The sequence below is a fragment of the Oncorhynchus gorbuscha genome, linkage group LG01 (assembly GCF_021184085.1).
Source record: "Oncorhynchus gorbuscha isolate QuinsamMale2020 ecotype Even-year linkage group LG01, OgorEven_v1.0, whole genome shotgun sequence".
NCBI classification, from domain to species: domain Eukaryota; kingdom Metazoa; phylum Chordata; class Actinopteri; order Salmoniformes; family Salmonidae; genus Oncorhynchus; species Oncorhynchus gorbuscha.
This window is the reverse complement of record NC_060173.1, coordinates 85054607-85071399: the sequence shown is the minus strand read 5'-3', so window position 1 is coordinate 85071399 and position 16793 is coordinate 85054607. Positions and strand designations below refer to the sequence as shown.

The 16793-nt window shown below is 43.7% G+C and overlaps 1 protein-coding gene across 2 annotated transcripts in view; it reads right to left on the bottom strand.

The window, feature by feature from the left end:
• LOC124044078 (mediator of RNA polymerase II transcription subunit 14-like) overlaps positions 1 to 15416 on the bottom strand; it is a 34574-nt gene extending 19158 nt beyond the window's left edge. For both annotated transcript variants that reach the window (XM_046363482.1, XM_046363489.1), the window contains exons 1-18: positions 14985 to 15416; positions 14819 to 14845; positions 14597 to 14702; positions 14196 to 14369; positions 13683 to 13812; positions 13286 to 13414; positions 10527 to 10634; positions 9853 to 9985; positions 9577 to 9727; positions 9368 to 9479; positions 9104 to 9229; positions 8898 to 8976; positions 7171 to 7330; positions 6795 to 6989; positions 2515 to 2649; positions 2142 to 2218; positions 1130 to 1290; positions 762 to 1000 (exon numbers count right to left, since the gene is read on the bottom strand). In XM_046363482.1, coding sequence (XP_046219438.1) covers positions 762 to 1000; positions 1130 to 1290; positions 2142 to 2218; positions 2515 to 2649; positions 6795 to 6989; positions 7171 to 7330; positions 8898 to 8976; positions 9104 to 9229; positions 9368 to 9479; positions 9577 to 9727; positions 9853 to 9985; positions 10527 to 10634; positions 13286 to 13414; positions 13683 to 13812; positions 14196 to 14369; positions 14597 to 14702; positions 14819 to 14845; positions 14985 to 15157 — 2415 coding nt within the window. In that variant the 5' untranslated portion in view covers positions 15158 to 15416. The remainder of the gene's footprint in view (positions 1 to 761; positions 1001 to 1129; positions 1291 to 2141; positions 2219 to 2514; positions 2650 to 6794; positions 6990 to 7170; positions 7331 to 8897; positions 8977 to 9103; positions 9230 to 9367; positions 9480 to 9576; positions 9728 to 9852; positions 9986 to 10526; positions 10635 to 13285; positions 13415 to 13682; positions 13813 to 14195; positions 14370 to 14596; positions 14703 to 14818; positions 14846 to 14984) is intronic.
• Positions 15417 to 16793: the final 1377 nt, after the last annotated feature.

Here is a 16793-nt window from a genome sequence, read left to right as displayed (position 1 = left end):
TACCACAGCCCTGAACACAAAAACAATGATTGATAGGCAGCTTAAACATCTTCAATTCCACCATTATGGGGTTAAAATACATATACATTTGTAAACAGCCACCCACAACAAAGACAATGCGTAAGATTCAAATAAATGGAAGAGCAGCAGTGTGATTCAATAACAAGTGATATCAGTACCACTGTTGTCATCCTTATCTTCAAGCGTTTATTCAAGTTGAATTATCTTTGGATGCCAACAGCAGTCGCACCATTGGAAGACATAGCTTTGACTGTAGCCTACAAAGGCCTATTCCTGCTATTTTCCCTCAATCCATTAAACGCATATGATGGTTCATCATAGTGGTTTCTGATTTGTGGTCAGACTTGCTCAGGCAGAACAAATGTAAAATCGTGCCTTCTTTCATGAACATAAAGGTGTCAAATACGTTTTGCGAAATTGAGTCAGACACGTAACGGAGGGAAACGAGAATGTAGGGAGAATAACTATGATCACTTGGCTCAGTTTATTTTTTGTTACGAGTCACTTTTGCACAAATTAAAACACTAGAGTCAACTTAAAGGTTGTCTTTGGGACAGAATGTCACCTGTCTGTTCAGGAAGCCACAAGGCAGATTCCACCTGCCCGACTGTTCAGTTCACCTTCCCCCGGCAATCAGGCAACCGTTAATGTCAACCCCTGCAGGGGACCAAACACTCCCTAGGTGTAAAGGAATGTCTAGAGAGGTAATAGACGCAGGTTAGATTTTAGACGTTACTCACCGAGCTACCCTTGGTGCTACCATAGCACAGAACCAGTTTGCGGTAGTTATACAGCCGGATCTCACTGAACAGACTCAGGTAGGATGGCATCTCTGGTAGTGATCGTGAGAACACCAAGACACACTGGTAAAGCTGGCTGATGGCACTCCAGTCGTTGAGGAACATCTCCACCACCTTCCTCCCTCCCACAGGCTCAGACAGAGGGTTCTCATAGGTTAGGTACACGTGGCGCGTAGAGGCTGGACACACACACAGAGAAAAGGGAGAGAAGGGCACATTAAACTCAGTTTGGGTAGTATGTATGTGTGACAACATGTGCATTTCTGTGTGTGTTGTATGTGCTCATGTGTGTTTGTGTTAGTATGTACCTTGTTCCTTGCTGTGTGTGCTGTTGAGCGGGCAGTTGGCCAGAACCAGCTCCCCGACCCAGGTACGGTTGTTCCGACCCTGCAGACGGAAGGTGCAGTCCAGTAGAGAGCGCTCCAGTGCCTGCCTCGTCTCCTCCCCTACGCCCTTACTGGGAGGGATCCTAGGGAGAGGAACAGGACCACAAGGGGTTAGGTATATATCTATCACTGAAATGATGGGTATAAACTAACATTTAAAATAAATCTATTATATATATATATTTTTTGTAGGCATGTGTCCAAGTGCGCTGTGAGAACGTTTCAGTTCAAATCAGTAGAAACTAAATTGCAATCATAGACACTTTCTGACTTTAGTATCATCTTTATCACTGTATCTATTATCACTCCAAATATATTTTCTTATAATTTTTTCCCCTGAGCTTCCTTTTGCCATTGAAATGCTCAGTCGGTTCGGGTGGGCATGTTGATAAAATGTTAATATATTACAAACACAGCCCTACTTGGTGGATAGGACCGTCGAGACCAGGGGTGTCTAAGGGTTTTGTTTTTTCCTTTCAATTAAGCCATAGACAACCAGGTGAGGAGAGTTCTTTACTAATTAGTGACCTTAATTCATCAATGAAGTACAACGGAGGAACGAAAACCCGCAGACACTCGGCCCTCTTTAGAATGAGTTTGACATGTGTAGTCTAGACTTTAAAGCAAACCCTGCTAACCCCTTTAAAGTAGGAGCATACATAAGCCAATAAAAGATGACTGGTCATTGGTAATAATCAGATCAGATTGTGATGTCATGCTGTGGGCCAAAAACTCTATCCCACCTGAACAGGCTGAAATTCCAGGCGTTTTTCCTTTTTTAAAGCTCTTGCACATAATTGCAATGGGAATGTTAAAGGGGCAATGCGGTCAAATGTGATTTACTTGTTTTTTTTGTATTCGAAATAACACTGAAATTGTGAAAAAACGCCTGGAATTTCAGCCTGTTCAGGTGGGATGGAGTTTTTGGCCTTACTTGAGGATGCGGATGGCGTGACTGCAGCCGTCTCCCTCCACCTGCACACCCTGGTGAGGAATCTCCATCTGAGATAACTAGAGAAAGACATGAGAGAGACATGTTAGACAGAGGAGGAATGGAGGGGAAGAAAGCGAGGGATGAGGAGAGGATGAAAAGAGGAGGTGAGGAGCCTCCATGTGTGACAGCTGGATAGAGGAGGGACAGAGGAGGAAGGATAGATGAGGAGAGGAAAGGAGGATGAGAGGGATGGATAGGAAGAGGAATGATGAAGAAAGATATGAATAGTAGAATGGGAAGTTGTAGAAAAGTAAAGAGTGAGTAAAAGTTGTAAGATAAAGAGAATAAAAGTGGGTACTCCCTCCATCCATACCTCCACTCTGAGGCCTATGAAGGGCATGTTGGTGTCACACATGGCCACTAGGTGAGCCAGCTCCTTGTTGAAGGCAGACATCTCCCCTGAGCGCTTTGGCTTTTTGGGCTCCAGAGCCCCCTGGTCTCCTGACAACTGGAGGACAGAGAAGAGAAATGAGATATACAGTGAGATAACTGACCATCTAATGATAATAAATAATATATTTAATTTATAACACTTCTTATTTCATTATTCAGGAAAATATCAGGGTTTATATGTATATCGTAAGTATTTTTCCTTCAATTACTCCTTTTAGGGCATGGTTTCAGATCATCAATATTTGAATTCATTGCAACTAGGACTGTGGCGGTCACAAAATTTAGTCAGCCGGTGATTGTCAAGCAAATAACTGTTGGTCTTACGGTAATTGACCGTTAATTAACAAACACATGTAGCATCTCCTGGCTTACATTTTAAAACGTCTAATAAATTCATGTAATATAGCCTACACACCTTCACAATAAGTCCATTATTTATTTTAGACAGGTCTAAAGAAAAAAATGTAGTGCATTTCAGAAGAACAGAAAAGCATACTCGGAGTTGTCCTTACGGTACGTTAGGCCCTGATCTGGCAATGTCACATCGCTGTGGGCAACACTAGTTCATTTAGCAGACAAGATTAGCTTAGAATTAATTGCCATTATTATATATAATATTAGGTGCGTTATGTCCACAGGGGATGCCGCCAGGAAATTCGAGGCATTATCAAGTGCTTCACAAATGGTGAATGAGAGACTGACAAAGTGTTTACAGCTAGCACAGACTGGAATATGTTTCGGGATTTCACCGATGGCATTGAGGAGTACACCACATCAGTCATTGGCTTCATCAACATGTGCATCGATGGTGTCGTCCCCACAGTGACCGCACGTACATACTAGAGGTCGACTGATTATGATTTTAACGCCGATACCGATTATTGGAGGACCAAAAAAAATGCCGCTACCGATTAATCGGACAATAAAAAAATAAAAAGGTATTTTTATTTGATTTGTAATAATGACAATTAAAACAATACTGAATGAACACTTATTTTAACTTAATATAATACATCAATAAAATCAATTTAGCCTCAAATAAAATGAAACATGTTCAATTTGATTTAAATAATGCAAAAACAAAGTTTGAGAAGAAGGTAAAAGTGCAATATGTGCCATGTAAAAAAGCTAACGTTTCAGTTCCTTGCTCAGAACATGAGAACATATGAAAGTGCTGTTTGAATGAATGCTTACGAGCCTGCTGCTGCCTACCATCGCTCAGTCAGACTGCTCTATCAAATCATAGACTTAATTATAACATAATAACACACAGAAATACGAGCCGTAGATCATTAATATGGTCGAATCCGGAAACGATTATCTTGAAAACAAGACATTTATTCTTTCAGATAAAATACGGAACGGTTCTGCTGTTAATTGCTGTTACATTGCACAACCTTCAATGTTATGTCATAATTCCGTAAAAGTCTGGCAAATTAGGCGGCCCAAACTATTGCATATACCCTGACTCTGCGTGCAATGAACGCAAGAGAAGTGACAATTTCACCTGGTTAATATTGCCTGCTAACCTGGATTTCTTTTGGCAAAATATGCAGGTTTATAAATATATACTTCTGTGTATTGATTTTAAGAAAGGCATTGATGTTTACGGTTAGGTACAGTCGTGCAATGATTGTGCTTTTTTTCACAAAAACGCTTTTGTCAAATCACCTCCCATGATGGTGCCCCCACACAGTGACTCTGTACCGGTGCCCACCTGTATATAGTCTCGCTATTATTTTACTGCTGATATTTAAAATTACTTGTTACTTTTATTTCTTATTCATATTTTTTTTAAACTGCATTGTTGGTTTGGGGCTCATAAGTAAGAATTTCACTGTAAGGTCTACTACACCTGTTGTATCCGGCACATGTGATGATATATGTAAGTGATGATATAATAATATTGTCACCCATCAGACTATTCTTGATTTAATCTAGTCTTTAGATATACTAAATAATGTGTGAGATTTGTTATGATTTAGAATGGACCATTATCATGCACCTGTATCGAAACAGGAGCAGTGGGAAAAAATACATGTCATCTATGCACTTAAATAGCAAATGGGGGACGCTTTTCCCCATGGTTTATTTTCATGCTAGACAGGTAGGCTGTTGTAAAGAGTAGCAATGTGCTTAATATTAGGAAAGTTGAAAAATAAATATAGTAGGCCTAGCTTATAGAAAGTTGATCCTCTTTTCAGTAGAGGCAATCACTCTGTTCTCTCACACAATTGCATAGCCCAGGTATTCCCAAACCGGGGTGCGCGTACCCCTGCCGTCAGGGGTAAAAATAACAAAGGTTACATCCAAACAGTCCGCTTTTATTTTCCAACGGGGCTATACATTTGTGAGTCCCCCCCCCCCTCATTTTACTGCCAAAAATAAAATTCAACCATCTACTGTTCAGCGAAATAACACCACAATGTCAAATACAGGTAGCCTAGTCTAATAATTAACATCCAATCACATTAACCGTTACTCTCTCACAGGAATTCCACTAATGAACCGTATGTAGCTGCTGCTCATGTTGGTATCTGTAAAGCCATGACAGGGACACATAGTGGAGTGGTAACTTGTGTGTAAGCAGTTGCTCCCGACGGCACTTGGGTACACCACAGCATCCACCAAGAGGCTCTTGCTGCCAAGGGAATGCCTGACAACTTGAAAGACACTACAGTGAAAATGGTTAACTTTGTTAAAGCAAGGCCCCTGAACTCTCGTGTATTTTCTGCACTACGCAATGATATGGGCAGTGACCATGTAATGCTTTTACAGCATAGAGAAGTGCGCTGGTTATCAAGGGGCAAAGTATTAACACGTATTCTTTTAATTGAGAGACGAGCTTAAAGTTCTTTACTGACCATAATTTTCACTTGTCTGACTGCTTGCATGATGACGAGTTTCTCACACGACTGGCCTATCTGGGTGATGGTTTTTTCTCGCCTGAATGATCTGAATCTAGGATTATAGGGACTCTCTGCAACTATATTCAATGTGTGAGACAAAATTGATGCTATGATTACGAAGTTGGAGCTTTTCTCTGTCTGCATTAATAAGGACAACACACAGGCCTTTCAATCATTGTATGATTTTTGTGTGCAAATGAACTCAAGCTTACAGACAATGTCATATGTGATATAGCGAAGTGAGTTGGGTGAGCATTTACGCTGGTACTTTCCCGAAACGGATGACACAAACTGGATTCGTTATCCCTTTCATGCCCTGCCTCCTGTCCACTTTCCGATATCTGAATAATTGAGCCTCATCGACAACCCAAAAAGCGGTTCTGTGAAAATGTAATTTAATCAGAAGCCACTGGTAGATATCTGGATTAGGCTACGCTCAGATTGGGCTGCGCTCAGATTAGGCTACGCTCAGAGTATCCTGCCTTGGCATATCGCGCTGTTAAGACACTGATGCCCTTTGCTACCACGTACCTATGTGAGAGTTGATTCTCAGCCCTCACTAGCATAAAAACTAAATACAGGAACAGACTGTGTGTGGAAAATGATTTGAGACTCTCCAATTACAACCCAACATTGCAGAGTTATGTGCATCCTTTCAAGCACACCCTTCTCATTAACCTGTGGTGAGTTATTCAACATTTTCAATGAACAAATAAGGTTTTATGCGTAAGATGGTTAAATAAAGATAAAAAATGATTGATTATTATATTATTTGTGCCCTGGTCAGGCTGGTCATATAGGAGCTCTGTCACTTCCCATGAGCCGGGTTGTGACAAAAACTCACACGCATTCTTATGTTTAATAAATGTATTGTATAGTGTAGCAGGCTTACATTGACAGAAAAAAAAAACATTTGAGAGTGTGCTGACCCTGGTGCTAGAGGGGGTACGCAGCTGGAGGTTGAATGTTTGAAGAGGTACGGGATTATACTGCCATAGCCTATTGAAATGTCGCCCAACATCTTTGATTTGATTTTCTATTTTTTTTTTGTATATATGTCAGAGTGATTAGAAGGACAATGGAGTGCTGAATACCAGGCAGTTAGCAAGTTTGGTAGGATACTAATGACCATCAGCAGCATCAGAGCTTGGAGAAGCCTAATTACCGTGACTAAGCGGTCACGTGGAATTTGACTGCCTTCATGACTCGTGACCGCCGGGTGTGGCGATAATACGGTCACACAACAGCCCTGATTGTAACCCGTACAAGCAGTTCTGCAATCCATTCCTACTTTTCTCTTAGAGCCATGGCGGGCCCCACGGCTGGAGCAATTGTCCAAGACGAGCTGCTCCAGGTTGGGTTTGAAGTGCTGAAGGAGCTGGGCGCATGGAGGTCCCTCCTCACCTTCCAACTGAGACACAGAAAGGAAGGAGTACTTGTACTGGAGCTCCGTGGGACAGCCAGGCACGTCAAGCATCTCCACCACCTAGAGAGACAGGGAAGGGGAGAGAAGAGGGAGAGAGATTGATGGGAGAAAACAGTAATGAGGAAGAGTGGGAAAGTTGTGCATGGTTAATGTACTGTATATTGTTTTATATTTTCTTGTGTTTGCAATAAACAAACAGTTTTGGTGGACAAATAATTGGGATAAGGTGGGAGGCACTTACAATGTAATACTGTGGTAGGCGGGTTAGCCGGATGAAGAGCCTGTGTTTTGATAGGCTGCCGGCAGGGTGGGAGATGGAGTTGGAGAGGTGTAGTATGTCTGTGCAGACAGTGGGGAGGTGTTTCACCGACTGTCTACACCTCTGCTCCCCTAACCAAAACCTGGAAGAAGAATGGTGAGGAAAGAGATGGAGGGGTGAGTGAGAGAGAGAGAAAAACATAAGTAAACTGAAATTCGACATTCTCCAAATAGACCAGACTGCCAATGAGCAGCTATTTCACAGTCCTACATTCACACATCAGTGAGACATCATTATCACTCTGCTAACACTCTTTCCCTGACTGACAAACAAACCATTTCCTGGCCAGATCACAACATAGAAATAAATTCACAGAACATTGACTGCAATCCCTGTTCCAGTAATTACATTTCTATGCATATCAGACAATGACATACTCAACCACACACACAGTAGAGTGCTGGTCTACGGAATTTACACAGACACCCTAAGCCATTTCAGAAACGATTCACCTGCATAGAAGCACATTTCCATGGAAGGGCACAAGATCTGTTCTCATATCCGTATGGGCATAAATATAAACACGCAACAATTTCATAGATTTTTACAAATGTACATGACTGGGAATACAGGTATGCATCTGTTGGTCACAGATACTTTAATAAAAAGGTAGGGGTGTGGATCAGAAAACTAGTCAGTATCTGGTGTGATCACCATTTGCCTCATACATAGAGTTGATCAGGCTGTTGATTGTGGCCTGTGGAATGTTGTCCCACTCCTCTTCAATGGCTGTATGAAGTTGCTAGATATTGGCGGGAACTGGAACAAGCTGCCATCCCAAACATGCTCAATTGGTGACATGTCTGGTATGTATACAGATCATGAAAAAACTGGGACAGTTTCAGCTTCCAGTTGTGTACAGATCCTTGAGGCATGCGGCTGTGCATTATCATGCTGAAACATAAGGTGATGGCGGAGGATGAATGGCGCCACAATGGGCCTCAGGATCTCGTCACGGTGTCTCTTTGCATTGAAATTGCCATTGATAAAAAGTAATTGTGTTCGTTGTCATGGGCTGGCAAGGTTACACGTGGTCTGCAGTTGAAAGGCCAGTTGGATGTACTGCCAAATACTCTAAAACAACATTGGGGGCAGCTTATGGTAGGGAAATTAACATTAAATTATCTGGCAACAGCTCTGGTGGACATTCCTGCAATCAGCATGCCAAATACACGCTCCCTCAACTTCAGACATCTGTGGCATTGTGCTGCGTGACAAAACTGCACATTTTAGAGTGACCTTTTATTTTCCCCCAGCACAAGGTGCACCTGTGTAATGATCATGCCGTTTAATCAGCTTCATGATATGCCACACCTGTCAGGTTGATGGATTATCTTGGTAAAGGAGAAATGCTCGCTAACAGGGATGTAATCAAATTTTTGCACAACATTGTACAGAAATACGCTTTTGTGCATTTGGAACATTTCTGGGATCTTTTACGTAACCTCATGAAACATGGGACCAACATTTTACACGTTGCATTTATATTTTTGTTCAGTATACAAAGTATACACTACTAAGGTACTAGAGTGAAGCACTTGGCATACTAAAGTGTGCTAGTGTGGATTTGGTGGTATGAAGGCCTTCTGAGGAGTAGTGATGTGACACATGACAGGCAGTTGTCACAGAGAGACAGGAAGTGGATTTACTTGAGCTGCTGCAGCCAGGATATGATGCGCTTCATGTCGTCGTTGATGGTCTTCTCGATGTCGTCCAATATGGACTGATCTGGAGACAGACAGGCACAGTGGAAGTGAGTACGTTGTATGTGTATTGGTGTCCCAGCTTATCGATGTGGTGTATGTGTGTATGTATGAGTGTGTGCACATGTGTGTATGTGCACCTCCCTGCTTACCAATTCCATACAGCATGGGCTGGAACATCCCTGAGTGCAGGTCTACAAAGATGTGCAGGCACTCTGAGCGTCCACAGGGCTCCAGGATTGGAATGACCAGGGTGGGCAGAGCTGTCTCTATGAACGCTGAAACACAGGTAGGGACAATAACAACATCACACACTGACAACATGGTTGTTTCTCTCCGCAACATTGTTCATTTCATTCTGGGTCAGTGTGGTTGGATTAGTCAGTGTCTAGCTAAGTCAGAGAGGACAGACTCACAGCTGTCGCTGGGGTTGCTGCTCTTCAAGATGGCTTTCAGCTCCTGCAGCTTCTGATGGGAGCGGGCGTGCACGCTGTCAATCAAAAGCTTCTCCACTGACAAGTGGTCAATCTACAGGAGGGGGCAGGAATAAAGACAGGAAATTAGGTCATCACAACAACAAATATTGTATAGCACCATATCTGTGAGGAACTTGGCTTTGGCACACCTTCATGGCTCTCTCCATCAGTCTAGAGTCGCAGGCAGGGAGCGGAGGATCATGGGAGATCTGCAGAGGCTTGGAGCAGTCCGATTCGTCAATCTTGATGGTGACTTTGTGGACCGACGCAGTGCCAGTCTTCCTTCCCAGGACCTGTTGGCTGGAGAGGGGGAGAGACAAAGAAAAAGGTCAAATGATGGACGACAAAAGTATATGCATTCAACAAACCAATCAATCAGGCCTGTTAATGTGTAACTTCTTAGTGAGTAGTTGTGTGTTTCTTACTTCCAGACGGCCAGTGTGAGGCACTTGGCAGGCATGTAGCGCTCCACCTGCACCAGGTCTCCCCAGCGCTCTCGGACCAGCATGAGGGTCTGGGAGTGGAGGACCTCCAGCTGAAGAGACAGGCAGAATGAGTCTAGAAGGGACGGGGTTAAGGAAGGGATAGTCCAGGAAGATGGCATACACACTTACTCACAATACACACAGATATAGAAATACAGCACACGTGATACATACACACCCAGGCTGTGGGCGTGTGGTGACAGACTTCAGCCATGAAACCAGACTGCGCCTGGCAGTTATACTTGCTATGAAGTCACAATGAGGTTCATACAACAAATGAATGAGAAACAAATCCTTGGCGTTCTATTGAGCATAACAGTATTATAAATACATGTAGCATCACTTATTTCCCACTAAATACTATTTGAAATTTAAATATTTCTGCTTGGTTCATGGAAACAAACTGATAAACTGAAAGACAGTGTGACTGTTGGCTGTGGCACTCATTGAAATGCTGTTGGTCCCTTGGCTTGCTGTACGCATGGTCACTGTTGGTCAATATTGTATGTGACCACACACATACACAATTATATTCACTGCAGCAGCTCAAGCCAGACATGGCCCTCAGCTCACTGTCTGCACAGAAACAGTACACACACACAGTGAAAGGATACGCAGGCAGCTGTACATATCCTGCAGTGGTTTCTCATCTGCAAACAGGCGTGACTGCACCAGCTCATGGATGAAGTTCACTTGCATACTGTGGACCAGAGCTCTGCCATCTGGAAGGAGGGGGCGGGGGGGAAGACAGAGGGGAAAATATTGAAAAAGGAGTTATCAAAAAATAATAATAATAATAATGCAATCTTAAAATTTAGCTTGTATTAGTATTTAGTATGTATTTCATTCAAGTTGGATTACTCCTGAGCATCAGGACCAAAATAATTATAATTTGCTGTACATATTGTAAGAATTGAACACTGGACTTTTCCTTTTCAAACATCTCACAAGTCAGCAGCGGGATCTGTGTCTGTGTCGCGTCAGCAGCGGGATCTGTGTCTGTGTCGCGTCAGCAGCGGGATCTGTGTCTGTGTCGCGTCAGCAGCGGGATCTGTGTCTGTGTCGTCGTCAGCAGCGGGATCTGTGTCTGTGTCGCGTCAGCAGTCGCGTCAGCAGCCGGGATCTGTGTCTGTGTCGCGTCAGCAGCGGGATCTGTGTCTGTGTCGCGTCAGCAGCGGGATCTGTGTCTGTGTCGCGTCAGCAGCGGGATCTGTGTCTGTGTCGCGTCAGCAGCGGGATCTGTGTCTGTGTCGCGTCAGCAGCGGGATCTGTGTCTGTGTCGCGTCAGCAGCGGGATCTGTGTCTGTCGCGTCGGGAGTCAGCAGCGGGATCTGTGTCTGTGTCGCGTCAGCAGCGGGATCTGTGTCTGTGTCGCGTCAGCTGTGTCGCGTCAGCAGGGATCTGTGTCTGTGTCGCGTCAGCAGCGGGATCTGTGTCTGTCGCGTCAGCAGCGGGATCTGTGTCTGTCGCGTCAGCAGCGGGATCTGTGTCTGTCGCGTCAGCAGCGGGATCTGTGTCTGTCGCGTCAGCAGCGGGATCTCAGCAGCGGGTGTCTGTGTCGCGTCAGCAGCGGGATCTGTGTCTGTGTCGCGTCAGCAGCGGGATCTGTGTCTGTGTCTGTGTCGTCAGCAGCGGGATCTGTGTCTGTGTCGCGTCAGCAGCGGGATCTGTGTCTGTGTCGCGTCAGCAGCGGGATCTGTGTCTGTGTCGGGATCTGTGTCAGCAGCAGGGATCTGTGTCTGTGTCGCGTCAGCAGCGGGATCTGTGTCTGTGTCGCGTCAGCAGCGGGATCTGTGTCTGTGTCGCGTCAGCAGCGGGATCTGTGTCTGTGTCGCGTCAGCAGCGGGATCTGTGTCTGTGTCGCGTCAGCAGCGGGATCTGTGTCTGTGTCGCGTCAGCAGCGGGATCTGTGTCTGTGTCGCGTCAGCAGCGGGATCTGTGTCTGTGTCGCGTCAGTCAGCAGCGGGATCTGTGTGTGTGTCGCGTCAGCAGCGGGATCTGTGTGTGTGTGTCGCGTCAGCAGCGGGATCTGTGTCTGTGTCGCGTCAGCAGCGGGATCTGTGTGTGTGTCGCGTCAGCAGCGGGATCTGTGTCTGTGTCTGTGCGTCAGCAGCGGGATCTGTGTCTGTGTCGCGTCAGCAGCGGGATCTGTGTCTGTGTCGCGTCAGCAGCGGGATCTGTGTCTGTGTCGCGTCAGCAGCGGGATCTGTGTTTGTGTCGCGTCAGCAGCGGGATCTGTGTTTGTGTCGCGTCAGCAGCGGGATCTGTGTTTGTGTCGCGTCAGCAGCGGGATCTGTGTCTGTGTCAGCAGCGGGATCTGTGTTTGTGTCGCGTCAGCAGCGGGATCTGTGTCTGTGTCGCGTCAGCAGCGGGATCTGTGTCTGTGTCGCGTCAGCAGCGGGATCTGTGTTTAGCCCAACTGATGCAGCACAGTGGCTATAAATAAATAGGCTGAAGCATGGGGTTGCCTATCTGCATTTACCCTGTTGGGCTAATCACTAGTTAGATCCCAAATGTGATCTTTTAACTAGTTAGCATCCTATTGATGAATTTTATGTCTAAAAAAAACTTGAATAAACATAGTAAAAATAATGTTAGGGTAACTTGTGGTAAACCGCCACCAGGGTTAACACTGCCTGTACTTCTCACAGAAACTACTTTATGCCATAATCCCCCCCCTCCAACCCATTCCCTGGTTACCACTACTCTTGCTCAACTAAAATTTGTATCCATCTCATCATAAATATGTAAGTCACTCCAAAAAACAGATTGAGATATGGTGGAGTTTTACCCCAAGTTACCTTACAATTGACCCGTGTTACAGTTCATGCAACAGCATGTTCTGAATCAGATAGACAAATATTTTAGAGTAGGCTAAATGCAACTTCTATGCATCTATTCAAATGCTATTACGGTCCCCTAGGAAACACTGACCAGCACTTTGGTTCCTACCATGTCATAACTCTTACCTGGCTTATCATTTAACATCATGTCAAACAACACCAATCACTTAATTAGAATAATCATTCTATTTCTATGATTTTGCCCATATCGCCTTAACAACCTGGTAACTTTACCATTATGCAAACATTTGGTGGCAAAGAAACAAAAAAGGATATATTCTCAGATGATGTGCTTCAAATAATTAAGATTCATATATGCCCAATGTAGGCTCTCCTTTTTCTGGTGATGCTAAATGTTATGTGGTGCTCGTAACTTTTTAAGTTCGTAGTATCAGTGCTCCCAATTATGTTTTTTAATTGTAGCGGGTTCTGTGTGTTTGGTGCGTTAGTAGCGGGTTCTGTGTGTTTGGTGCGTTAGTAGCGGGTTCTGTGTGTTTGGTGCTTGGTCAAGCAGCTGTTGTATATCTTACCTCCAGTCTCCTTGTCCTCCACCAGTATCTCCAGCTTCAACAGTCTCCAGGGAATATCTGGGTCATCACCCATCACCGTCAGTGTGGCCTCAAACTCCCCCTCCACACGGAACTTCACACGCCCATTAGCTACGAGACACACAGTGAGGTTGGCCAGCTTTTATTTATATATATACATATATATATATATACACACATACATACATACATACACATATACATACATACATACACATATACATACATACATATACACATATACATACATACATACATACATACATACATACATACATACATACATACATACATACATACATACATACATACATACATACATACATACATACATACATACATACATACATACACACACACACGTGTGTGTGATCCTTACCCACGGTGAGGTTGGCTAGCTGGGGTGGTAGGTCTGTCGTGACAAGACGATGTCGAAGGATTTGATTGAGCTGGTTCAGGGTTGTCTGCTTCTCCACCTTAGTGATGGGGTCTGGAGGAATGATCTTGTCCTACACACACAGCGGTCAATGCACTGGGCCAAACAGGGCTTCAGATTTCTCCGTCCCTATTCCACACTCCAGTCCAGTTGGCAGTAACGCACTACTAAAGATTTCTGTGTTTGTGCACATAATGTACATCGCACATAGCTGACAGAGTACATACATGAACAGCATTTTTGGCCAAACTAGACAGGCACCGAGGCTACTTCAATCATAGTGGCTTACAAACACAAAGGCACCAGGTGTCTCATTCTATTTGACCATTATTTAACCAGGCAAGTCAACTGAGAACCAGCTTTCAATTAAAATAAGACAGGCCAGGTCAAGAGGTCAAAACAATAGACTACGAGAAAAAAATGAAAATGAACACAGACCAGTTAGGAGTGTCTTACCCGTATGCAGGTGGGCAGGCGAGGGTATGACCCGGTGGTGAGCACGTCGATTGCGAACGGGATGGCAAAACTGGGCAGGCGGGCGTGCACCAGGGCGTCCCTTGCTAGCGATGCCAGCCTATCAGCCGTGTCCACAAATAGGAAGGCCTGCTGGTCCAGAAAGCTGGAGATCATCTGTGACCGTGAAAACAGAAGGTTGGGGATTAAAGGTCAGGTTAGCTTATGACCGTACTCAGTATTATTTTGAATTATGTGCAAGAAGGCCTAACTCAAAGATAAACATAAACACTGCACTGATGTCAGTGTGGAAAATCCTGAAACGTTTTATGTGAAATATATCTGGTTGTCTATGCCCACTTTGAGAGTGTTTGGTGTAGAGTACTGTATTCTAGCACACATACCGCACACTTCTCCACCTTCCCGGCGTTGCTGGCCCATTTCACTAGGGCAAGGAGACGCACAAACAGCTGTCTGGTCCGACTAGAAAACTGGACAATCTCGATTTTTCTGTTAGAAACAGTAGAAAATAAAGGCAAAAATAGATGTCACATACAACAACATTCCTAATTTGACAAGTCAATTTCATCAGTGAGTATACCCAGTGAACCAAGAGACGAGCATACCTTTCCATGTCTGTTTTTCTGGGAAGACTGCAAGAAAGACAGAAACAGTATTGGTAACTTTCAGGTATTACGTCATTTTACCACAATTTATGAAATCACTATGAAAATGAAAGAATCTCAACTAATAAATACCCATTGCATTGAACGGGGTCTCGTCATGACTTACAGTTCACCCAACAGGGTGATTTCATGGTAGGTCCTCTGCAGGAGAAACTCAATCAGCAGGCTCAGCCGGACCCCTTGGGTGGCAGGGGGTCCGGGAGGTGGCGGCTGGGTGACCGAGGTGGGACCCCCGATAGGGACCAGTTGCCCATCTGATCCAATCTGCACCGGAGCCATTTTAAAATAACGCAAGCTCCACGGATGGAGACCGAAAAAATGTAAAACTATCGACTCGCAATAACTTTGAACTGGTACCAATCTTACACGTATTCTACACCATTTCGCGCAAAATAGTTATTTAGTAGGGGCTCGGCGACTTCGCCCCATAAAAAAGTCGCAAATACCCGCGTTTTAATTGCTTATTACAGACAAGATTCAACGCTGTTCAACCGCCATCTTTGCAGTCTGACGGGAAGTGATCACGGTTTGGTGGAAAGGAAGACCCGGATACGGATTTTAAAGAAACAATATAAGGAGTCGCTCGTAAGAGTTTACTCTTCTGTTCCAAGATCAGTATTCATTCACTAGATTTGTCAATTAGGTTAGACCATAAACAATCAAACTGGCCCCCGATCAGCGCCTGTGTTTTCGTGAGCGAAAATTAAGTTATTTTGTTTGTTTATAAGATGCCCTGTCATTTCGTATGGGATACTGTGCAAGACATTTTAGTATTTGTCCCCGAGGAGAACACACAGAAAAAAAAAAAATACAGGACAAAACAAAAGACACACACTTGGTATAAATGTTTGATATTTGAAGATTGATGTGTATTGTCCCTATAAAATAAATGTAATAAAAGTTATGTATATGTGATGCAATTAATTTCAATTCCTCGTGGACCGGAAACTGTCTGGTGATAAAGAAAAGCATGACAAGACATGGATTATGTTGGCAGTGGCAGGGTCAGTGGTAAAGGTATTAGGGTTGAATTCTGATTTGAATAACTGCTGAATCCTCAATTCCCAGAGGCAGGAAATAGGGATGACTTTTCCATTCCCTTCCATTTCATTTTCACAGGATGATACATAGCTTTATGTCAATATGACATGGCTGCAAATGACATGGCAATCAAAACATTAACACAATCTAACTGTGAAACAAGATAATCATAAACAAATATGTTTATTTCCAAAATGCTACATCCACAAATTGTTCAACTTTGTGGTTTTTTTTGTCATCAGAAACTATTTCTTATGGGTACCGTCATGTGTGTGTAATATATTACTGTTCTCAGAATCTTTATTAATTGATTTTAGTGTTGAATTAAAATGTGGGGTTTTTTTGCCAAACGCTATATACAGTCAAGTCCATAAATTGGACATTGACCAAGTTATCATTTTAGCTGTCTACCACAGCATATTGGAGTTCAAATTAAATAATGAATATGAGCTGAAAGTGCAGACTTTCAGGTTTAATTTGAAGATATTTACAGTTGAAGTCAGAAGTTAACATAAACCTTAGTAAAATACATTTAAACTCAGTTTCACAATTCCTGACACTTAATCCTAGTAAAAATACTGTCTTAGGTCAGTTAGGATCACCACTTTATTTTAAGAATATGAAATGTCAGAATAATAGGAGAGAATGATTTACTTCAAATTGTATATTTTTCCATCACACTCCCAGTGGGTCAGAAGTTTACATACACTCAATTATTATTTGGTAGCATTGCCTTTAAATGGTTTAACTTGGGTCAAACATTTTGGGTAGCCTTCCACAAGCTTACCACAATAAGTTGGGTGAGTTTGGGCCCATTCCTCCTGACAGAGCTGGTGTAACGGAGTCAGGTTAGTAGGCCTCCTTGCTAGCACGC